This window comes from Mastigoproctus giganteus, chromosome 5, assembly GCF_048544385.1.
Source record: "Mastigoproctus giganteus isolate SK-2022 chromosome 5, ASM4854438v1, whole genome shotgun sequence".
NCBI classification, from domain to species: domain Eukaryota; kingdom Metazoa; phylum Arthropoda; class Arachnida; order Uropygi; family Thelyphonidae; genus Mastigoproctus; species Mastigoproctus giganteus.
In genome coordinates this window covers 82013180-82039284 of record NC_143579.1, presented here as the reverse complement: position 1 = coordinate 82039284, position 26105 = coordinate 82013180, and the positions used below count along the sequence as shown (strand labels likewise).

Genomic DNA, 26105 nt, shown 5'->3' with positions numbered 1-26105 from the left:
GCATGGTTAGAACTTCAGAGTGATAGTGAACATCTTCATTTATTGCATCTGAACACTATTAAGAATTATGTACTGGAAAAGTCATCAGTTTTAGAATATTAATTACATGATTATTTAAGAATGAATGCATAAAATGCGAGTCCATAACAGCATTGTGTATTAGTGGAATATAAAGGGAATGACAAAAATATACACAAACAAATATATATATACATGACATAATCTTTAATACTTTATATCTTTTAGTCTGTATACTCATAAAAGATTAGTAAATAAATTATTTATTTACCGAGTAAAGTGTATTATGTTAAAAAAAAACTTGGAAAAATAGCAAAATTTTTTCGGCTATAATGTGCTTTGCTTAAAACACTGGTATAAAAGTTGTTGACTGAGACCAGTGTTATCGAGGTCGCACTATAGTTCAGTTAAGCGTACACCCTGTAACAGATGCCAAGTGTAAGTAGCATTTTAATTAACATTGCCAACTATGGCAAGTGGAGTTTACATCTTCACTGTAACTGTTTTATTGCAGCTGATATACCAATCAATGGGTTAACAATCAGCTGTTAACAATCAATGGGTTGTGCACTTTCTGTGGTAGTCTACCCATAAAAAAAAAAAGATAGGCATAAAGGTTATATGAAAAAATTTATATCAAATTAAATAAATTTAACTACTTAAAATAGAGAGAGAGAGAAACTATTTTCGTATTATTTATTTATTGATATTTGAATGTAGTGGAAAAAATACTATACCACCAGGTCCATCATTGTTTGTGGTATGGGGAAGGAATGGCTGATTTTATATGGTTGTTAAAAGATCACATGGGAGCATTCAGAAAACTGGTGGGGATCCAGAATTTATAGCTTTACCACTGTATGCTACAAAATATTTACTTTAATCTTGGCAGCCGAGTTTGATACAGAGCCTAGATCTGAAATTTATTTGTCCATACTGCTTAAGCACCTCTCTGCTTTCATTACCACATTTTGTGTTGGAATACTGTTTCCAAATGCTTGTCAGATTTTAGGTTTCAGGAATGTGATACAAATATCTTTAAGTTCTATCTGTAGTTTTATCTGTAGCCATCTTTATATTATACTGTACTTTATTTACAGAGCTAAATCACTGTGTCTATAGAATTGCTTTCATCTCCAGAAAAAAGGAGGAAATTGGCAGGGGTGGCCAGTAATCCTGTAATCTCTAAATTGTTTTAAGGGTTTTAGCTGCATTGATTATTTAGGTCATAATGAATCACCTTCATACGTGTTTTTTATTTATTTTTATATGTGAATTAAATCTGCATAGTGTGTATATGCGTGTGTGTGTTCATGGACTGACTTGCATGGTGTGTAGGCTGAAAAACCCAGAATTACTTATGGGAGGGGGGGGGAACCTACTCCCTCCACCTGACTGGTGAGACTATAGTTAGCCTGAGATGGCTAACAACAGTCTCAAAGAGACCTTTAAAAATCCTTCAGCCACTGACGAGATCTGAACTCAGATCTCTCCAAGTGAGTGACAAATGGTGAAGTAAATAAATCATACTGTCATAAAAGACACAATGTGGCTGGGGACACGGTCTGGCAAGTAGGGTGGCCATGGAAGAACCGAAACTGTATATATGATTGTTGACAAGAAGTGACTGATGAATTGGAGAACTAATATAATGCAGTACCCATTTTCCTATCTGACACAGCTATGGATATTCTATTGGTTAGAATCTTGCAGGCAACAGAGGCATTCCCATAAAGATGTTTGCTGATTGTATAAGCTGCTGCTGTTTTTGGGTTTTAGGTGCATTAGTGACTTAGAGCACATTGTGCATTATATCAGTACAAGTGTGCATTTATAAAAGATCTGTAAGTTGTATGTCTGTATAAAATCTGTATGTCTGTATAAAAGATCTGTACATTTATAAAAGATCTGTATAGGCTGAAAAACTTGGAATAACTCCAGCGAAAATGCACTACTCCCTCCAACCCGATATTAGTTAACTATAGGCTCAAATGAAGAGGCCTTTTAGAAATTCCTCCAATATGATCAGACTCAAATCCATATTCAAAATGAGTGGGAAATGGTAGAACTATTATACTTGATAGTATTACCTACTAAGAGTTGTACTTTCCTTTTGGTCAGTCTGCAATAAACATACCTTAATGCAGATTAAACAAGACCAAATCATGAATTATTACTATTTGCTAATGCATCTGAAATGCAATGCACTGTGCACATTAATCTTTTTTTTTTTTTTCTTTCTTTTTTTAGACTGTGCATCAAGGCAACTAAAGCTGGGAAGCATCATTATATTTTGTCTCTGGTTCCTGGTTTTGTGGGATGGAGTAGGGGAACAAAGCAACTTTTACCAAGGTTAAACAACTAAGTTATTTCCTAAAAAAAAAAAAAAAAAAAAAGTCCATAAAATTCCTCTTGTCTGGACAAGACATGGGACTCAAACCCAGGTCTTTTCCACATGGTGCAGAAGGACAGTAAGCAAAACTGTTGTATTCACTATCCTTCTACATTACGTGGAAGGTCACTAAATACAACACCTGTTAGCCACATGGTTCAGAATGCAGACAATGCAGCCCTGGCTTGAATTATCTTAATAATCCCAGGGGCACATCTGGTGAGTATGGGCTTGGAACACCCAGGATCCTGAGCTGGAATGATGATATCCAGCTCATTCTCTTCTCTTTCTTGGTGATTCCTTTCTACTTCTGACTCTTGTTTTCTTTCTCTCTCTCTCTCTCTCTCTCAGGGTAATTCAGAAATTATTATTTTTTGGCTGGTGCAGCATAAGCCTCAGGCTTCCTTGCACCATATGGCTAATAATAATAATCATCACTAGTACACTTGCAACCTGAAGATGAATTAATCACCAAAAGCTTGTCAATACCCCATATTTCCACTAAGTGGTGATACAGTGCTTACATCTGAAACAGATCTCTCCAGACCTATCACTATGCCTCCAATATATGCTCCCCTCTTCTTTCATCACATCTAATTTTTTTTACTGTTCAAGATTTGAAAAGTGCAGTTACTGATATTTAGAGGTTTATTGTCACAAGAGCCTGCTGGGACTCTTGTATCATTAAGCCCATATGGTTTAAATATTGATGCATGTTATGATTAAACATATCTTCTGGGTGTGTCCAACATTACATCTGATTTCAGTGGTTCACAAACCATAGTACAGGAAAAATGTAGACCATCGCCTAAAATTACCTATAAGGAAGTGTGTCATGAGATCTGGAAAGTAACGGAATGCTGTTCAGCACTTGTGAAAAGTGGGAAGTAAAAAACTAAACGTTTTAACATTTTGGACATTCAGCAGACACATTCCATGGGTGGTATGATCTCTTGAACCACAGATAGCTGAACTTCTGCATGCAATTTGTGAGTGTCTATATTTCTGGAACTTATAACAACATACACCGATGAGCCAAAAAATTATGACCACCTACCTAATATGATGTTAGTCCTCCAGGTGCAGCCAAACCAGCTCATACCCGGCGAGGCATGGATGCTACAAGATTTCTAAATGTGTCTTGTGGTATCTGGTACCAACACATAACCAGCAGGTCAATTTAACTCTGTGGTTGAGATGCCACAGATCGGAGTTGCTTCTCCAACACAAACCACAGATGCCTATGATGTTTGGGGAATTTGGAGGCCGGGGCAATACCTAGAAGTCTTCCTCATGTTCCACGAACCATTCTTTTTTTTTTTTTTTTTTTTTTTTACGTAAACCCCAAACAAGAGAGGTATTAGAAACTATAGTAGTTAGTACCGTGCTTGGGTCGGAGGTTGAGAAGACGAAAGAAGATATGTGTTGACATTGGACTTGAACTTCTGTAGACTGTAATTTTCAGGAAATACGTATGAAGGAAGGTTGTTCCAGAAAACGGCAGTTGAATGAATAAACGAGGAAGATGAAAAGTTGGTTCTATGAGTTTGAAGTTGGACAGTAAATGGATGTTGGCTGGTGGGGCACGTGTTCGGACTGTTCTGAAAGAGAGAGAGAGAGAGAGCGGGAATTATAGAAACCAATTCAGAAGAACAGTGCCCATGGAAGTATCTGTAGAAGAGGCATGCAGCAGAAACAGTATGTCTATGAAACAGCGAGTGGAGAGACTCTGTTAGAGATGAATTATTAATTAACCTAACTGCCCTCTCCTGAATAGAATCAAGAAGCCAGAGAGAGGTTTTAGGGGCACCACCCCAGATGTGGGAACAATATTCCATGGCAGGGCGGATTTGCGATTTATACAGAGTGAGCAGTTGTTTGGAAGAAAAGTAATGCTGAGAGCAAAAGAGAAAACCAAGTTTTTTAGATGCACAGGAAGCAATATTTGTAATGTGCTTGTGCCATGAGAGATCAGAAGTCAGGGTAATCCCCAAAAGAGATATACCATTTTGCCTAGAAATCGGAGTGTCACTAAAGATAAGCATAGGAGCAGGAGAATCCTTTTTGCGAGATATAAGACTTCTAAGACTGAGTTTTAGAAGGGTTGAAATCAACTAAGTTGTCTTTGCCCCACTGTAGAATTACCTGAAGATTGGCATTTAAGGAATTGGTAGCAGATTTTCGAGAAGTTGAAGCTGATTGAACAGGGCATGGTTTCTCAAAATGGAAAGTGGAATGCAATGTGCTATCATCGGCAAAACTATGGATACGATTTCCAGTCAATGGAAGAAGGTCATTAATATACAAGAGGAAAAGAGTGGGGGAAAGAACTGAACCTTGGGGGACACCGGCATTAGTGGAAAAGTTAGAAAACAGAGAGCCATCTACCATCACCCTCAGTGAGCGATCAGAGAGAAAACTGGATAACCAATTACTAAAAACAGTTGCCAAACCATAAGATGGAAGCTTGTTTAGAAGACCTTTATGCCAAACACGATCGAAAGCCTTTGAGATGTCAAGAGCGACTACTTGTGTTTCACCGAACCTTTCCATTGAATTAGTCCATAAATGGGTAACATAAGTCAAAACATCACCAGTGGATCGACACTGACGGAATCCATACTGGCGATTGTTGATCAGATGGAAGGTTTCTAGGTAGTTTAAGAGTTGGCGGTTAATTGATTTCTCCATTACTTTAGAAAGAGTAGAAGTAATTGCAATGGGACAATAATTGGATGGGAGGGATTTGTCACCCTTTTTGGGAACTGGCTGGATATGAGCAAATTTCCAAGCAGAAGGAAAAATGCCTTTGGAATAAGAAAGTGAAAAAAGGCGGCAAAGAATAGGAGTAAGTTCAGGAGCACAGGTTTTGAGAACAAGTGGAGAAATACCATCAGGACCTGGAACTTTCTTGGCATCAAGATTCGTAAAAATCTGTCTGACATTCTTTTGACGGAAGACCACAGGAGGCATTGAATGGAGCATGTTGGGAATGGTGGGAGGTGTTTTACCAAGATCATTAATATATGATTTGGAAGAAAAATGGGATGCTAGCAGGTCAGCTTTATCCTTGGCTGAAGTGATAACAGAACCATCTGGTTTGGACAGAGGTGGGAGCAGAGATGGGCAAAAGTTGTGGCCAACAGCTTTGGCAAGGGACCAGAATGCTCGGGTACCATTAGGGCAAGAAGCAAGTTTTCTACTCTTAGCCTGTTCAAACTCTAGTTTGGACTGATTAATAACTGCTTTACAATTGTTGCGAGTTTGGTGTAGGCAGAAAATGAAACTGAAGAATTAGAAACAAGCCAATTCAATATGCAACATTCTTCTCTTGAACAGCCTTAGCATATTTATTGGAAAACCAAGGTTTAGATAAAGGACAAGATTTTAAAGTGGAGTGTGGGATAAAGGATTCCATTCCTTCAAGAATAATTTCACTGACACGATCTGAGCAAATGTTGACATCAGAAGTTTTGAAACAGTAATCTGACCAAGGAAAAGAAGAAAAGAAATCTTGCAGGTCATCCCATTTTGCATTCTTGTAATGCCAAACAACACGAGGTTGGGAATAGCCATGAGGTAAAGGCTCCATTGAAGAAGAGACAATCACCAAGTTGTAATCTGAAGTGCCTAAAGGACCTCACATTTGACCGTGTACTTAGAAGGATTGTTTGTGAGAAAAAGATCAAGCGTGTTGGCTGTATGATTAGGATTATCCAGTATTCTTGTAGGTAAATGAACAATCCATGCAAGGTCATCAGTAATTGCAAAACCTCAACATCTCGACCAGCTGGGTCGGTGTGACTAGAAAACAGAAGCCAGCTGGAGTTGTGAACATTAAAATCACCAAGGAAAATTACCTCACTGTTAGGAAAGTTGGACTGGAGAAAGTCAAGTTGCAAAGAGAGGAAGTGAAAAAGCTCCAAGTTATTAGTGGAGTTGGGAGAACGGTAGAGACAACAGATGATTTTTTTACAATGAGGTAGAGAGATTTTAAGCCGGAGAAGATCAAACAGAGTAGATTCCAAATTGCCAGGTCTCTGACAGGGAATATCAGAATGGACATATGCACAATTACCACTTTTCAGGTGAAAGGAATCATACAGCGAATAATTTGGGCATCTGAGATGAGCAGTAGTTGAATCCACCGATAACTGAGATTCTGTCAGAAAAAGTACATGGGATTTGGCAGACTGCAAGTGGAAATGGACATTGTTAAGATTAGAATTGAGACCACGTATATTTGTGAAATGAATTAGGAAGTGCTTGGGAGGTTTAGATCTTTTCGCAGATAAGCTTGCTCTATTAGTTTGACAATTCATGGTGTATTCAATAGTAAGAAAAAGTGGGTGGGACATGCTAAATGAAGTAATGAAATTTTTGGATATGGCGTACACATGGTAAGAATATACCCAGATCCTTGACATAACGTGGCCTCGACAATGCTCCCCGCATACATACTACTCGGACTTCCTCCAGTCACTATCTGGCAGAGTAGAGGTAGCAAGATTATACACCAGCTGATCCAGAAGCCTCTCGAGAGTTACCATTAGGTTCAGTCCGGTGTACTAACTAGCGGGCGGCCTGTGAACACCGTTTTAAAGCTGTACCCTCGAAATGTAAGGAATATTGATTCTTGCCACAATGTTCATCATAACCTCAAAAGTCATCAATCATACTGCATGATGGAAGAGTTGACCGAACTTAGCTCTAGAGACTAAACATGGGTTCCACCACTTCAAGCCTCCAATAAGCAAAGTGGTGGTATTGCACCAGTTGATGAGAGTCATCTACCACATAGTACTGCCTGGTAACATAGAGGGGCGGCATTCCTCCATCTGGTGTGGGCGCTGTACGTCGACCCCCTGCTTACTTGGTTCACATCTGGGTGGTCGCCCACCATGTACTTGTGCATGGAGATTATACCCAGGATTACTAACAGTCCCACCATTGTGAAGGTGCAAGATTCTCAAACAATTCGGGAGGTGTGGCATGGCGCATTATCCTGCTGAAAGACGGTACCACCAGAGGGCAAGACCGTTGCCAATAAAGGGTGTAGCTGTTCAGCAATGATGTTTAGGTAGGTGATAGACATCAGAGTGCCTGGCGCATGGATGACTGGACCCCAGGGTATCCCAGCAGAACATCACCCAAAGCATGACACCGTGTTTGACGATGTTCTGCTTGTTTTTATCCCATGGTTTGTGTTCGTCCCATGGTGTATCCAGGCACCATCACTTCCCCAGGTAAATGACACACACATACCCGGCCAACCACATGGTGCAACTGGAAACGTGATTCATTGGACCAGACGATCTTCTTCCAATCACTGAAGGTCCAGTTTCGATGCTCATGTGCCCATTGTAGGTGTGTCGCCAGTGGTTAGCTGGGGCACTCGAAATGGCCTGGAGCTATGCAGCCCCCATTTTCTGCAGGGTTTGAGGTACTGTGTGTTGTGATACATTACTCCCATCACCAGCATTCCAATTACCAGCGAGTTGCGCGCCACAGTTGCCATATACCATCCGGGAGAGCCTTTGCTCACCTCGAGCATTGATGAGCTGTGGTTGTCCAACACCTCGCCGGCGGTTCGTGGGTTCCCCTCCTCCGACCACTTTCAGTAGGTACTAACCACGGCTGACCGTGAGCACCCCACCAGCCATGCCATTTCAGATATGCTCCAACCCAGTCATCTGGCCATTACAATTTGGCCTTTGTTAAACTCGCTTAAGTCTGCTGCCTTTCCCATCTGAAGAACAAGAGTAACACTGATTAACGGAGCTCAATATGAGATGTTTTTTATATCATGTCCTGACCTGACATAGTTCACTTGCAGTTGCTTTGATTTGCATAACGACTCGCTGGCCATAATGTTTTGGATCATCGGTGTATGTCCTTTGGAATAGCAGGCCTAATAGGGCAGTTGAGATGTCTGACTTTAATGGATAGTTTTTTTTTTTTTTTTTTTCTTTTAGTGGTTTAGAAGAGCTTAAGGTGAGGTTCACATTTCTTATTGGGGTGGATATTATGCCTTTGTTTGAATTTTTTTCCCCCCTTGTTCTTTCAAATTTGCGGTGGATTTCCTCTTCAGACACAATCTGGAGGTCATAGTCAGGAATAACAACTTTTGAAGAGCTGAGACTAAGAGTCGATGTGACTTTTACCATAAAAGGATGTTTTCTAGATTTTTACAGGTTGGTGATAATTTGTCATTTCTACTAGGAGCTCTCCAGGTTTTACTCTTTGGACCACTTTGGAGGAACTGGCTGTTTTTTTTCTAAGCATTTCCAAATTAAGAATGGAGATATTTGGTGTGGTGTGGTCACTTGTCAAGTAAATTATCAGAAAAAAAAAAAAAAATGCTGCCAACTTTGGATGTGAATGAGTTTGTCTTTTGGGCTCAGTACAGTTAGCAACATGAATCATTAACTGGTTTTTACCAGTTTATGATTTGTATTGTCTTGGGAGAGTGGATTTCTTCTCTCAGCTTTCTCTAGCCCCCACCACGTGGAGGCACCGTCAATGCTATTTTGTGATCTAGCAGGAAAGATTAGTATGGAAGTGGGGTTAGAGTTAAAAAATAAAAAATCACTTTCCTTCCTGAGAATTAAGATTACTATTCTCTTAGGCATTATAAGAATTATATATATCAAAACTTGAAATTAACTAACTGGTATAATTTTTTTAAATAGACTGAAGGAAACACTATACATTACTGTGAGTTTGTTTGCTCACTGTAAAACTCTGATGGCGGCCTTGGTAATGGTGAAGAAACATAACTGAACCTAATTAAATTCAGTCAGATCTTAACTGCAACAGACTTGTCATAAATGAATGAGAATGCATTCAAGGACAATACATGAACTTTTTATAATTGGAGATACCTCCTCAGCTCTTTGAGTATGTATATACTTGCATGGCAGGGCACAATGGATTCTTGCAAAAGCTTGGGAATTTTTTTTGATTCTACCTTATTAAATCATTCAAAATGGTGAATAATAAAAATATACTGCTAATACCTTAAGCAAAGGCTGCTCCTTCCTAGGATTTTTCTTCGGAGGTGAAATCTGCTTAAATATATAACAGAAGTTTGGAGCATGATTATACTTTATTATTTATTTGTTATAAGAAAAAGCCAACATAAACTAAATCAATTAATAATATATTGCTGTTAGTACCTTCAGTAATGGCTGCTCTTTCCTTGCTTTCTTTTTCTGGGGGGCCATTTTTTCCTTCTCGGCATTTCGTTTCAACCTTCTCAACTGCTCCTGAATCCTATAATAAATAAACAAATCTTTATTGTAGGGTTGTGACTCATTATTATTATTATTGTAGTGCAAGGAAGCCTGGGGCTTATGCTGCACCAGCCAAAAAAAAAAATTCCGAGTTACTGAGAGAGAGAGAGAGAGAGAGAGAGAGAGAGAGAGAGAGAGAGAGAGAGAGAGAGAGAGAGAGAGAGAGAGAGAGAGAGAGAAGTAGAAGGGAATCACCAAGAAAGAAAAGAATGATGATATCCAGCTCAGGATCCTGGGTGTGCCAAGCCCATACTCACCAGATGTGAGCCCCTGGAGGTAATATATAGCAGTAACACCCTTTATGGTGAGTGGGTTTATATCAAAATAAAATTATATCCTGACAGCTACAACAGAAAGTAAAATTGTGCATTACATTTGCACAATGATTAAATATATGTAACAAAGGGCCATAAAAGGAAAGTTAAAAAATATAGATAAATAATTAATCTAAACAGCAAAATGACATTTAATAGAGAACAAGGACAAAAATACTGAATACCATCAGCAAAAAACTATGGTAAAATACTAAATGTCTTATTGAACTAATAATACTGACTAAGCGGTGGCACTTTCTGGAATCTAATCAAGAAAAGAAGGTAGTTTCTGTTGTAATAGTAGGAGTAAGACTGGTTAGTTGGTTAGTTGTTTAAAGATTTTATTGTGCATTAGCATCATAGGCTATAGTGCCAAGTGAAATAGTATATTAAAAATATAATAAAAAATAAAACACTTAATTAATATAGTATAATATTCATTTAATATAATATAAAGCAGATTGCAAATCAGGCTTTTAAAAGTTGACAGGAGCATTTAAAAGGCTTCACCATTTAAAGAAGATCTGAACTCAGTTTTTGTTTTTATAATCTGGTTGAATATTCTTCATACTCAACATTTCTATGAGGAACTGTTTAATTGCCAAGCATGACTTGGGATAATTATAAATAGTGGCAAATTCTGAGAGAGAGAGCAAGCTTATACAGCATCACCAAAAAAAAAAAAAAATCCAATTTCACATATCCATCCCCTCCAATAGTTTTGTCTAGTTCTTCCTTGAATTCATTAGAACTATCCACTTCCAGATAACAGTTCTACATGTTGGTTGAAGGAAAATTTTTGCACATATATTCTGCAACCATCGTTTTTCAATTTGAATTTATGCCCTCTCCTGTGCGAAGTGTGGGCAAGAGTAACAATCCCATCAGCATTGGATTTGCTCAAGCCATTCAAAGCCTTAACACCTCAATCAGATCACCTCACAGATGCATCGCCTCCATAGCCAGGTGGGCAGGAGCAGCAGTGCTTAGCACACGCTTCTTGATTAGACAGGGGTTCAAGCCCATGACCACTGCATATCCCCGGAGCAATATGGCCTTAGTTGCTAATGCTCCTAAAAAAAAAAAAAAAAAAAAAAACCCTCACAGATGCCTAGCCTACAGACTGCAATTTGCAGTACTGAAGCTTTTCTTGGTAAGAGCACCTATTTGTACTCCTCACGAATCTTTTTGCCCTTCTCTGTATCAATTCCAGCAGCTCTATATCTTTCCTAAAATGAAGCCACCATACCTGTATGCAGTAGTCAAGTGTGGCCTGACCATTGCCTTATACAATGACATAAATACATCCTTATCCCTGCTAGCAAAATTACTGTATATTTTTGACAAAAAACCATGGGCTATCTTGGCAGCCTGCCTGCAGACTACACAATTACTCAAGGTCCTTTTCATTTTGAGTGTAGAACAACACAGTTGATTCATTACTCTGGGATTACTGCTATCCATATTCAGTACCTTGCATTTGCCAATTCTCAGCCAATCTGACTAATTTTTCTAGGTTTATTGTAGCAGTATACCTCCATTGCTGTCATACTTTGTACCATCTGCAAACTTAGACATTAAGCCTGATATACCCTCATCGCTATCATTAATAACCACTGAAAATAACAATGGAGCCAGATTAAATCCTGTGGGACTCCAGTAATAACATTAATCCACGAAGAGCAGTGTCCACTGAGAACTGGGCTTGCCAGGTCGCTGTGGTCGCGGAAGTGTACGGACGCATCTGCACGAAGCTCCACTTGATGTAAACGGCGGAGGACAATATTGCGCGATCTTCGATTTAGGCAAGTATTAGAACATGGATTTTTCAGGTTTGAAGAGTATCACAGATGAAGGTAAGTAAATTAAGTCGGGCAAGAATAGTTTTTGTGATTGTATTTGCCTATTTTTGCTCTTTTGAGAGTGATTTTGTCCAGCGCGATCGCTACAGCTGAAGCTGTAGCGAGCCCACTGGCATAGCCACTGATTTGAATACGTCTCAAAAGTCGAGAAATTTGAATATATTGTACTTGAAACGGCTCGGGATAAGGTTATTTTGTATGGAAAATATAATACTCCTGACAGAATTAACTTATACTTAGCTTATAAAATAGTTTTCTTTGTCTACAGGCGTTTCCCGCCAAAACCTGAAAATCGCGATTTCTGATTTCTAGTGGGCCTACACTGGAAATAAGTACCTCAAACCACTACTTAAAACGTCAGAAAATTGCTAAAAGTGAATTTAGCAATGGGCTGCAAGAATAGCTCATGGAGTATTGTCAATGATATACAGGAATTTTTCCAGCAGGGATAAGGAGGTGATTATTCCTTTGTATAAATAAGGCAATGGTCAGGCCACACCTAGAGTACTGTATACAGGTCTGGAGGCCTCATTTCAAGAAGGATGTAGCGCTGCTGGAACGAGTACAGAGAAGGGCAACAAGATTAGTGAATGGAACAAAGGGGTGCTCTTACGAAGAAAGGCTTAAGTTTTGCAAATTACAGTGTCTGGAGACTAGGCACCAGCGAGGTGATCTGATAGAGGTGTATAAAGCCTTGAATGGTTTAAGCATGCTCAATGCCGATGGGATTCTTCCTCTAGCTCAGAAAAATCACCTGAGAGGGCATAAATTCAAATTGAGGAAAGACAGATGTAGGATAGACGTGTGGAAATTTGCCTTTAGCCAGCGGGTGGTTGGTTGGTGGAACAGACTTCCATCCCTTGTGGTGGAGGTTGATAGCCTAAATAAGTTTAAGGCTCAGCTGGACAGGTATTTTGAACGAACAGAGGGGTGAAGTGGAAGTGGGTTTTTTTTTTTTTTTTGGCTGATGCTGCATAAGCTTGCTTTCTTGCATCAAATGCCTCTACTAATGCTAATGCTAATAAGGAGGTGGGACAATAACCTCCTTATCCCCGCTAGCAAAATTCCTGTATATCATTGACAAAACCCTATGAGCTGTCCTGGCAGTCTGTCAGTACTGCTCAGAGAACTTAATATCTGATGGCACAATCTCTGTATGACTGTACAATACAAAGACTTTCATCACAAAGTCTTTGTATTGTGTAAACACTTCCATCACAAACGACCACAAATGAATGCAGGTGGATGATGCATCAGGACAGTGCAGGACATCACATTGTCCATACTGTCATTGAGTACAGGAGGGCCTCGATTAATGCGATTAATTCGTCCCGCGAGCGCATCACGGAAACACGTTAATCGAATATAATAATCAATAGGAAAAATTATAATTGGTCCTTGACCTTCTGGAATGTCCATAAAGAATTTTAAAAATACCTTTTAAATAACTTTTTAACTGTATAAAATGTAAAAGATAATGAAAATAATTATGGAATTAAATGTTTATTGCATAAAACAGCGGTTCCCAAACTGCGCGCCGCGGAATATTTTAAATTTTTTAGGGAAACACAACGATACTCGACATCTGTCAGACACCGCGCAAACTGCTAGCTCGAGGTAGTTCACAGTTTCAACATTTCTTATTAAGTTGTTTGGACCTAACTACTAAGCGGAACTGTTAGGTATTTCTTTTGGTCTGAGTGTGCCTTGATTGGTTGGTTGGTTCTTGGGTTTTATTGGTGCATTAGCAACTAAGGCTATAATGCGCCACGCCTTGAAAAAATTACTGAGACACTAAGAGCTCCGTGAACCGAGAAAGTTTGGGAACCTCTGACATAAAATACACAATGAAGAAATGACTGTTGCGGAAATATTTGAACAGTGTTGACTTTCTCTTTTCATCGATCAATTTCCGATAGCCGACAACAATCTTCTCTGGGCCCTGGCGAAATAAATATCGCAGACAACCTCAAACCTTTTGTTCTATGCAATATGAAAGATTTCATCTAATTCTTTTACCGTTATCTTCTTCGCGGTAACATTTTCATCTGGCTCATTTAAAAATTTGAATTTTTATGCAAGTGTGCATTGACTTTATTAGCAGGAGACAAACAAGTAACACGTCTTCTTCCGATGGAACACACCGAGGCGGGCAGCAGGCAAGCGTTTGTTTATTGACCGTACTATTCGCGGTAAGCTTAATGCGTGATTCAAATATTTTTCAACTATCGCATGAAAAAAAAAAAAAAAAAAAAGATCGCGTTAACTGGAAATTTGCATCGTGTAAAGTGAAAAGTGGTATAATTTTTCAAATAGTGTTAACTGAAAATTGCGTTAATCGAACTCGCGTTATGCGAGGCCTTCCTGTACTTAACCAGCATTAATGTCAAATGTGTTCCTTATCTGCCCTATAGTCCTGACCTTGCATTTTTTTTATTTCCAAAGTTAAGGAAGGGGCTGTGAGAAAAACATGTTCAGCCATGAGAAGAAGTTGTAAAGACATTATAGGTTATTCTCAAATGTCATGTCAAAAAATGGCTTGCCATGTTTTTGAAGAATGGCAAAAGCATTGGAGTAAGTGCATTTCATCAAATGGGGATTACTTTGAAAAGTATGCTGTGAAAAAAAAAAAAAAATTTTGAAGTTTTACTAGGAGTGGTTTATTTTAGTTCTCTAGCATTAGCTTTATTAAATATTTTTGACAACATTGCTTGGATTAGATTAGATTCAAGATTAAAATTAAAAGTAATAATTTAATTAAACCATAATAATAATAAACATAATTAACAACCAAACCATAGGAGTAAACATCCATGTAATCTATGATTTCTATTTCTATTAATACTAAATAGACTCTAAACTCTTCAATGCAAGTATCTGGCTGAAGCAGCCTATTATTTCTGTGGACTAGAAGTGTGAAATTCTGTTGATTTATGTTAGGTACTAACAACATGTGACTATGTGAAGGCATGAATTATCATAACATAGCTGCTGCCCACCAGCATGGAGATGTAGGCATTTCTGGTAGTTGTAGGATTAAAGAATCTTCAATAAAACATACAGTATTGTTCTATGACAGCTACAGGTTGTGGAAAATGTTAATAATCCTTTCAATGCCTTATGAAGAAGCAGATCACCATGACTCCTCTCAAACACTTCGAAATGGAAGTATACTGCTTGCTTTTTCAGGATGAAGTGATGTAATGAGATTATTATTATTAGCCATGTGGTGCAAGGAAGCCTGAGGCTTATGCTGCACCAGCCAAAAACAAATTCCCGAGTTACCCTGAGAGAGAGAAAGAGAGAGAGAGTAGCAGCAAGGAATCACCAAGAAAGAGAAGAATGGTGATACCCAGCTCAGGACCCTGGGTTTGCCAAGCCCATACTCACCAGATGTGAGCCCCTGGGGTTAAATTTGTCAGCATGGTTAATATTGATTTTGGGAAGATGTCATTACCTTCAGCAACTATGACAGTATATGCAGTTTTAGAAGGAATCGCAACATTGTTGTTGTTACTACTCACAAACAGGCAGATGGAGACTAAAAGATTATAAGAAGCTGGGTATGCCACTTGATCACTTATCACTTGCATAGTTTTTTATTTCTAAATTTACACTTGTTCAAAAGTTTATAATTATATAAATATCATTACAAAATTTAAAAAGCAAAAATTAGTTTACAAAAAAAAGACAGACAGTTGTACAAACTATCTCACCTCCTCCTTTCTTTTCTTATTTCTTCTTTTTGATGTTCATCAAGGGTAGAAGCAAACTGCTTACTATAAAAACAAATATACAATGGGAAATAAGATATTTTAAATAAATTTATTAAAAAGCACAAAGAAATGGGTAAATAAAAATTTACTAATTGATTTCTTTAATTCAAAATGACCCTGCACACACACGCATGCACACACAACAAAAACTATCATGCTGCAACATGACAGTACTCAAATATAGCACAACAGGATATTACAACAGGTGCTCAAATATAATAAAAGACAGTATTATATAATACAAGATACTAAAATACAAAAGGTACTCAAATATAATAAAAGATAGTACAACAAGTACACAAATTCATTTTCTTAGAATTTTGGTTCAGATGTGCTAATCCCTGACCTTGACTGATGAAGTGCAACACTTTTTTTTTTTTTTAAACAAAGAAAGTGAATATTCAAAAATGCTGTCATTTTGGTTATTTTCAATGAAAGAAAAAAACATACAGACATAATTTCACATGTGCACATTTTTGTGTTTATTGTTTATATAAATATAAAAAAAGAAAAAAATATACACAGAATTAGTAGTGCCAAATGATTCAGGAAAGCCTTATACAACATCAGCCAAAAAAAAAAAAAAAAAAAAAACTCATTTTACGAGTCCATTCCCACCTCTAACACTTTGTTTAGTCCTTCCTTAAATATATTCAAACTAAACACCTCTACAATGAGGTAGGTAGTTTGAATAAATTCCAGATGGGAGTTTATTCAAACAATCAACATCAACTACCCTGTTGGCTGAAGGCAAATTTTGGCAAATCTACTCTGCAACCATCCTTCGCCAATTTGAATTTATACCCCATCACATGTTCTTAGTACCAGTACCTCTGTTCCTCTCACCAGTCAAGCTGCTCTTCTCTGCGCCCATACCAAGAGATTCACATTCTTCCTAAAGTGAGACCTACAAACCTATATGCAGTACTCAAGAACTGGCATAATCAACCCTGAGTGTGGTACCACACAGTTGGCATGCTAATTTGGGTTTATTGCTTCCACATGAAGTACCATGCATTTGTGAACATTAAACTTCAACTGCCACTTCTCAGCCATCTGCCTGGATCTTTTTGCAGTAGCATACCCAGATTATTGTGATTAAGCAACCATTATATCATCTGCAAACTTAAATACTAAGCTTCATACCTTCATCACTATCATTAATAAATATAGAAAAAAAATATGCCCAGAATTGAACCCGTAGGGATTCCATTAATAACATTAGACCAGGAAGAGCAGCGTCCATTGATAACCCACTCAACCATTCCATAACGTGCCCTTAACGTCACACTGCTCCAATTTGTATGCAACTGTATCAACAGCTTTTCTGAAATCTAACTACAGTACAACCTCAATATAATGAAGTTGTGTCAAGCAAATAAATTTAATACCTGCATTATAAGTGAAGCACTTTATGGCTGAAAAATATTTTACCATTTTTACTCCAGTTTTTTTAATATAAATACACTTTACTTAGTAAATAAATACTTTATTTACTAATGTTTTATGAGTATACAGACTAAAAGACAAAGTAATAAAGGTTATATTATTCCTTTTACATTCCACTTTCCTCTGTTCTGAAATAGTCATGTAATTTAGTATGCTGGAACTGATAACATTTTCTCAGTACATAATTCTTAATGTACTGAGTAAAGTAGTCATTTGCAATAAATGTTCACTATCGTTATATTACAGTACTTATCACTACACTACATTACTGGTGCTTTTTCCTTACATGAGTCATCCACATTTTCTGAGTCATTCCCTATGTTACAAGCCTTCTGTTGGTCCATTGTCTTCCCACTGTTTGCAGAGGCTACAATTTCTTCCTTGTTCAGGTAATGTAGAACTGGAGCTTCTTGCCTCACTTTTGCCTCACTTCGACATGCACTTTATGAGTGTCCGTATTTTTGGCATTTGTAGCACCTGATGGGATTCGGGATGTATGGATGGACACAGGAATGTAGGTAGCCTACTTTCACAGTAAGTAAGGTGTGCTAAAAGTAAGAATTATGCTCCTTGTTGGAACCGGAGTACCATCTTTTCGGTCATAATTCTTCTTTCTTGGATGACTTTTTGATTGTGCAATTCTTGGACAATTTCCTCTTCTGATACAAGTAATAAGTCCCATTCTGTTATCACTCCCTTGGAGGAGTTTAAGGTGGCATGGGGAGAAATTTTTATTGGGTGTCCTCCAAAGGTTAAACAAAAGGCTAAAGGGCCACTTCTACAGATGCTGCAACATAATGTATTTTCAGTCTTTCATAATAATTCTCTGATTAAAACATCCTTAAAAATCTCTGAAAAGTAACTTTTTTGGACAAACTGCACACACTGGAGTATCATCTTTAACCAGTGATTCCATTATTTTACCCGGAACAGAAGTTAAACTAACTGGCCTGTAATTACTCGTATCACCCTTCGATCCCCCTTTGTGAATTGGGGATACATTTGCACATCTCCAGTGGACATCGAACCATCGATGTCCACTTGACATCGATGGTTCGACTGTTGATGATCCTGCTCAGACAGCAAACAAACTGAATGAGTATTTTGCATCTACATTCACACATGAGGAATTATTAAGATTTGAAAATGGCAGAAAGTTATCAAATTGTAGCAGGATACTTAATGATTTTGTAATAACTGAGAGCAAAGTGGAGGAGAAATTGTTGAAGTTAAACATAAGAAAAGCACCTGGGGTGGATGGGATCTATCCAGTTATATTAAAGGAGGCGACAAAGCAACTAAGCAAACCCTTAGCCATAATTATGAGAGTATCCTTGGACTCAGGAGAGGTTCCCACGGACTGGAGATGTGCAAATGTATCCCCAATTTACAAAGGGGAATCGAAGGGTGACAGGAGTAATTACAGGCCAGTTAGTTTAACTTCTGTTTGGGGTAAAATCGGGCATCACATCGCGCAACACAGTGGCAGCCTCCAAGGCAGAATGCGCTGGTCCCAAAGGAATTAGTAGTTGTTGGTGACTCTATTGTCAAGGAAACGGGAAACATGCTTTGTAAAAAGGATAGGTGGAACAGGACCAGGGTATGTCTGCCAGGGGCAAAGGTTGATGATGTTGTAGAGCGGATATCATCTTTTAAGGGCACAAAAGTTGATATGGTTGTACACGTTGGCACTAATGATATTAAGAGTAGGAGACCGGCAGAATTACTTAACAAGTACAGGTCACTGTTAAAAGCCGTGAATTAGGGTTGAATTTGAAAGTGTCTATAATTCTGCCCAGACACGATAGGAGGGAGTATATGATGAGAGCCCTGTCGATCAATTCGGCCCTAGAAAGATTGTGCAAGGCTCAAGGGGTAGAATTTTTTTCAGCCTGGTCTGTACTTGTTAACAGGAGAGACTGCTTCTACAGGGATGGGATACACTTAAATAGAAAGGGTGCAAGAATGTTTGCTGATGCTATCGAGGCAGTGTTAGGTGGGTCGGAAAACTGCTAGATTGGGAGGGATACAAGGACTAATAGATTAACAGTAGCCACTGGCAGAGGTGAAAGTGATTCTTGCACTGCTTCTATTGGAATGAGCAGCAGCCTGGAAAATAAGATGCAGGATATTTCAGAGACTGCTGGGAATCACTGGGGTACAAGTAAACACATGGGTCGTGTTAGGGTAGCTAAGAAAAAGAACAGGGGCATGTATACTTGTGTCAACCAATCCTAGGGGTTTAGTAAATAAATTTGATGAATTTGAGATATTGCTCAAAACATCAAAGGCAGATATTGTTGGGATTTAAGAGATGTGGTGTCACACAGATATAAGGAATGCAGAACTGGAATTTGGGAAGTGCAATCTGTACAGAAAGGATAGACAGGATAGGAAGGGAGGAGGGGTTAGGCTATTAGTTAAGAAATACATAAAATCCAAGGAAGTGAAGCCAGTCGACATCGCTGGACAGTGCAGTGTCAAGTCAGTTTGGTGTGACATAAGCATTGGAAGATCAAAATTGAGAGTAGGAGTGTGCTATAGGCCTAATGACTCTGATGAGTATAATAAGAAACTGTACAGGGAAATAGAGTGGGCCAGTAAATCAGTCTTATAATGGGGTATTTTAATTTCCCATATATTGACTGGAATTTGGGGCTGGCCACTCACACACTAGCAAGGCTTTTTGGATTTATTGGATGATTGTTTTCTACGTCAGCATGTTCGGGAGGCAACTAGAGGGAGTAATACTCGATTTGATTATCAGTAGTGATTCTTAATGCATTAAGAATCTGCAGATAAATGAACCACTAGGTGGCAGTGATCACAGTGTGCTGAAGTGGGATTTACTCAAAGAGGTAACTACCATTAGGGGTAAAGGGAAGGGTTATTGCTTTCGTAAAGGCGACTACGATGGACTGAGACAGTATTTAAATTCTATACAGTGGGACCAACTGATGATGTTACCAACAGCAAATTCAAAATGGGAAGCATTCAAAGAACTTATCTTGGAAGCTACTAGGCTTCACATTCCAACTAAGAAATATTGTTCAAGGTTTAAGCCTAAATGGATGTCAGATGAACTAATGAGACATATGGCAGAGAAGAAAAATGCATGGGATACATATAAATTAACACGTGACACAGAAGCCTATGATAGATACAAGTTGATCTGTAACCAAGTTACAAAGGAGGTTAGGCAGGCAAAGGCAGATTACGAGATATCTTTGGCAAGGGATGCAAAGAAAAACAGCAAAGAGTTCTTTACTTATGTAAATCCTAGAAGGAAGGGGATGAATCAGACTGGTCCACTTGATATCGATGGGTCAACTGTTGATGATCCTGCTCAGGTAGCTAACAAACTAAATGAATATTTCGCATCGACATTCACACATGAGGAGTTATTCAGCGAGGGGAATGCCAGAGGTGTATTCAACTCTGGCAGTAAGCTAGAGAATCTTGTAATCTCTGAGAGTAAAGTGGAGGAGAAATTGTTGAAGATAAACAGAGGAAAGGCACCTGGGTGGATGGGATCTATCCAGTTATATTAAAGGAGGCAGCAAAGGAAGTAAGCAAATCTTTAGCCATAATTATGAGAGCTTCCTTGGACTCAGGGGAGATACCCATGGACTGGAGATGTGCAAATGTGACCCCAATTCACAAAGGAGGATCAAAGGCTGACGCAATTAATTATAGACATGTTAGTTTAACTTCTGTTCCCGGAAAATGAATGGAGGCACTGGTTAAAGAAGCACTGCTGGATCATCTAGACAAGACTTCAGTTATAGCTCGGACACAGCATGGATTTGTTAAGGGGAAGTCTTGCCTGACCAATTTGATTGGATACTATGATGCAGTCACAAAAGAACTGGATGCAGGGAATAACTTTGATATTATATACTTGGATCTTAGAAAGGCTTTTGATACTATTGCACATGGAAGACTGCTGCCCAAATTGGAGCAGTGTGGCATTGGAGGCAAACTGCTGCTATAGATAATGGGGTGGTTGAGGGGGAGAAGATAGAGAGTGGTAATCAATGGACACTGCTCATCGTGGACTAATGTTATTAGTGGAGTCCCTCAGGGTTCAGTATTGGGTCCATTATTGTTTTCTGTATTTATAAATGCTACTGATGATGGTATATCAAGCTTAATGTCCAAGTTTGCAGACGATACGAAGGTTGGCAGGGTTGTCAAGGTCACTACTGACACTATGCTGTTGCAACAGGATCTGGAAAGGTTGAGCAGATGGGCTGAGAGGTGGCAAATGAAGTTTAACATTGACAAATGTAAAGTACTACATATGGGAAACAGCAACCCCGGAGCAACATATCAACTCTGTGGTACTACACTGACATTGGTAGAGAATGAGAAGGACCTGGGGGTGGTTGTGCAGGCAGATATGAAGTTCTCTGAGCTGTGCAGATGGGCTGCAAGAGTAGCTTATGGTGTATTGTCAATGATATATAGGAATTTTTCTAGTAGGGATAAGGAGGTGATTATTCCCTTGTATAAGGCAATGGTCAGACCACACCTAAAGTACTGTATACAGGCCTCATTTCAAGAAGGATGTAGAGTTGCTGGAACGAGTACAGAGAAGGGCAACAAGAGTAGTGAATGGAACAAAGGGGTGCTCTTACGAAGAAAGGCGTTTCCCGCCAAAACCTGAAAATCGCGATTTCTGATTTCTAGTGGGCCTACACTGGAAATAAGTACCTCAAACCACTACTTAAAACGTCAGAAAATTGCTAAAAGTGAATTTAGCAATGGGCTGCAAGAATAGCTCATGGAGTATTGTCAATGATATACAGGAATTTTTCCAGCAGGGATAAGGAGGTGATTATTCCTTTGTATAAATAAGGCAATGGTCAGGCCACACCTAGAGTACTGTATACAGGTCTGGAGGCCTCATTTCAAGAAGGATGTAGCGCTGCTGGAACGAGTACAGAGAAGGGCAACAAGATTAGTGAATGGAACAAAGGGGTGCTCTTACGAAGAAAGGCTTAAGTTTTGCAAATTACAGTGTCTGGAGACTAGGCACCAGCGAGGTGATCAGATAGAGGTGTATAAAGCCTTGAATGGTTTGAGCATGCTCAATGCTGATGGGATCCTCCATCTTGCTCAGAATAATCACCTGACAGGGCATAAATTCAAATTGAGGAAAGATAGATGTAGGATAGACGTGTGGGAATTTGCCTTTAGCCAGCAGGTGGTTGGTTGATGGAACAGACTTCCATCCCTTGTCATGGAAGTTGATAGCCTAAATAAGTTTAAGGCTCAGCTGGACAGGTATTTCGAACGAACAGAGGAGTGAAGTGGAAGTGGTTATTTTTTTTAATTTTTTTATTTATTTTATTTTATTTATTTATTTTTTTTTGGCTGATGCTGCATAAGCTTGCTTTCTTGCATCAAATGCCTCTACTAATGCTAATGCTAAAATAATGGAGTCACTGGTTAAAGATGCATTGCAGGATCATCTAGACAAGACTGCTGCAGTCTTGTCTAGATGATCCTGCAATAATTCAGACACAGCATGGGTTTGTTAAGGTAAAGTCTTGTCTGACAAATTTGATAGGATATTATGATATGGTTACAAAGGAACTGGATGCAAAAAATAATTTTGATATCATATATTTGGATTTCAGGAAAGCTTTTGACACCGTTGCGCATGAAAGGCTATTGTACAAATTGGAGCAGAAGGGTATTAAGGGTAAGTTGCTACAATAGATAAAAGGATGGTTAAGTGGGAGAAGATAGAGGGTGGTAATCAATGGGTGCTGCTCTTCGTGGACTAATGTTATTAGTGGAGTTCCACAGGGTTCGGTGTTGGGTCCACTGTTGTTTTGTATATTTATCAATGATATTGATGAAGGTATATCACGCTTAATGTCGAAGTTTGCAGATGATACAAAGGTTGGCAGGGTTGTTAATGACAGTAATGGTAGTGTGCTACTGCAACAGGATCTAGATAATTTGGGCAGATGTGCTAAGAAGTGGCAACTGAAGTTTAACCTTGACAAATGCAAAGTACTGCATATGGGTTTGAAGTAACCCCAGAGAAACGTCCAACTGTGTGGTACTACACTTAAGGTGGTAGAAAATGAAAAAGACCTGGGAGTAATTGTGCAGTCAGATATGAAGTTTTCTGAGCAATGCACACAGGCTGCCAGGGCAGGTCATGGGGTTTTTGTCAATGATATATAGGAATTTTGCTAGCAGGGAAAAGGAGGTGATTATCCCTTTGTATAAGGCAATGGTCAGGCCACACCTCGAGTACTGCGTACAGATCTGGAGGCCTCATTTTAGGAAGGATGTAGATTTACATTTAGTGTGTACAGAGAAGGGCAACAAGATTGGTGAGAGGAACAAAGGGATCCTCTTATCAAGAGAGGCTTAAGTTCTGCAAATTGCAGTGGCTGGAGACTAGGCACCTGCGTGGTGATCTGATCGAGGTGTATAAGGCTTTGAATGGGTTGAGTACGCTGAATTCTGATGGGATCCTTCCACTTGTTCAGATTACGAACCTAAGGGGGGCATAAATTCAAATTAAGAAAAGACAGATGTAGAATAGATGTGCAGAAATTTGCCTTTAGCCAGCGGGTGATTAATTGCTGGAACAAACTCCCATCTGTTGTTGTGGAAGTTGACAGATTGAATAAATTTAAGGAGCAACTGGACAGGATTTGGAGGGAATGGTGTGATTTTTTTTTTTTTTTTTTTGGCTGATGCTGCATAAGCTCATACACATGCTTTCTTGCATCACATGCCACTACTACCTACAGATATTTGTTAAAAATGAAAAAAAATGCACCATTTTTAAGTTTTATAAGACATGTTTTTGTTAGCAATATATATTGATAAAAATTTTATAGCTCTTAATGGTTTTCAAAATGCAATTTCTGTATATTCTCTATTTTGTTTTTCCTATAGTTTTTAAAAGCAAGTCTATGGTTTGAAAACTGGCAACCCTGAGATTTGTAGATTTTATGGATATTTCCAGCTTCGGGTCAATAAATCTAACCAAGTGTGTGTCAAAGTAAATGTCAAAATCAAAACACAAGTAATGGAACACAACAGAAGTTTAGCTGCCTACTGTTTGCCAATTTCTCTATGTGATAAACTTATAAATTAAAAAATTAATAAGTTATTATTTTTTAACTAATCTTAATCTATTTTTACTTATTATTTTATCCCATTGGGTTGTTGGTTAAAATTAAGAAATGAGAAACTCAGGAACAATGAAGTTGCCAAAAGGATTAAAAACAAAAATTGCTTCAGTAATATTCAATAAAAAATAAAAAAATATAATGAAGAATAGAAAATAAACAGAAACACAAATACTTCATGGCATATTCTGACAAACAGCACACGAGCATATTTGTAAAAAAAATAACATTATATCTTTTTCAAATTCTGTTACTTTTTATTTATTAACCAGTGTTTTTAAGAGTGAGTGGTTTTTGGATCCAGCCTGTAATAACAAAAGATGACTGCCAGGCACTGTTATGAAGGGGTCATGAATTCGTGCTTGACAGTTTTGGCATTATGGTGGGTCTGTCTGCAGTGGCAAAAATATATAAACATGAATTAGATGAGTGTGATCATATCTGTAATCTTCTAACTCCTTTTTGGTTTCATGTATAATGGTCTCACATGATTAATGGTGTTTTCAAAAGGTTTGTCATTTTGTCTGATTCAACCAGATTGCTATAATTATGTACACTGAGCTTTTGTATGGTATGCAATTCCAAAAAAAGGTGTTTTAAACAGGAAGTATTTGTGCTTCTGTTTATTTTCTACTCTTTATTATATTTTAAACATAGGATCGAAAGGAATTTTTGCTGTTTTGGCAGCAAGGTAAATGCATTCTTTTTCTGTAATGCCAAATGGACCAAGATCCAACAGACCCTGCACTGTTTATTTTCTGGGAGTTCTGTTAGTTTACATCTGATCTGGTGAAGCAAAGGGTTAGTATATTTAACTTATTTCTAAAGAGTAAGAATTGCACTGGTTGGTTGGTTGTTTAGGATTTTAATGGCTCATTAGCAGATAAAGTTATAGTTGGCCAAGTATGATATAACAAAAATATAAATACAGCAATACCTCACTTAGCACAGCTTCAAACAGCATGGGTTTCACTATAACACAGTTTTCAATTAAGTTTAAATAGAACATTTACAGTTGTTGTTGTTTGGTTTTTAGGAGCATTAGCAATTAGGGCCATATTGCTCCGGGATATGCGGTGGTCATTCCCTGACCTTTCCGTATCCTCCGTATTTGGTGGTGACGGACTTTAACCCCGGTCTAATCAAGAAGCATGTGCTATGCACTGCTGCTCCTTCCCACCTGGCTACGGAGGCGCCTAACATTTACTGTACATATTAAAGCTCATTCAATAGCCCAGACATGTACTCTACATATATGCTGCAGTGCCAACTCTATTGTCCCGCATGCACATGTGTTAATAGCTCCCCTCAAGCATTCAGCAGAAACGCGCAACAGTGTTCAGCATTCTTAATTCCATCCTGACGAGACGTGATAGCTTCTCAAACTTTTCATTTCACAATTTATTTTTTACCCTTTTAAATACAAAATGATGAGTCAAAAAAGGAAAAGTAATGAAAGCAGTGGAGCAACTAAACATAAATGGCTTACATTAGGAAAAAAAATTGATATTATCAAGTGTCATGAAGATGGTGAATCGTATGCTAAAACTGCACAGGAAAATAGAATAATTGAAACATCAGTGCGAACAATTACTTGAAAGAAGAATCAGTATAAAGAGCAGGGAATTTCTGCAGCATCTTACACGATGAAAGTGATAACTAAGCAAAGTTCGCTATTGATTAATATGAAGCATCTTTTATTAATATGGATAGAAGACTGTAATCAAAAGAGAATTCCTTTGAGTCAAAACATCATTCAAGTGAAAGCCATGAGCCTTTATAACATGCTGAAGGAAAAAGAAGAAAATGAAGAGGAGGAGACTAAAGAAATAT

General features: G+C 38.3%; 1 protein-coding gene across 1 annotated transcript in view; it reads right to left on the bottom strand.

The window, feature by feature from the left end:
* The window catches only part of Taf1 (TATA-box binding protein associated factor 1), an 818869-nt gene that overhangs the window by 178329 nt on the left and 614435 nt on the right, over window positions 1-26105 (bottom strand). Inside the window, exons 29-31 of the mRNA XM_090374096.1 lie at window positions 15598-15660; window positions 9589-9685; window positions 9430-9480 (exon numbers count right to left, since the gene is read on the bottom strand). Coding sequence (XP_090230222.1) covers window positions 9430-9480; window positions 9589-9685; window positions 15598-15660 — 211 coding nt within the window. The remainder of the gene's footprint in view (window positions 1-9429; window positions 9481-9588; window positions 9686-15597; window positions 15661-26105) is intronic.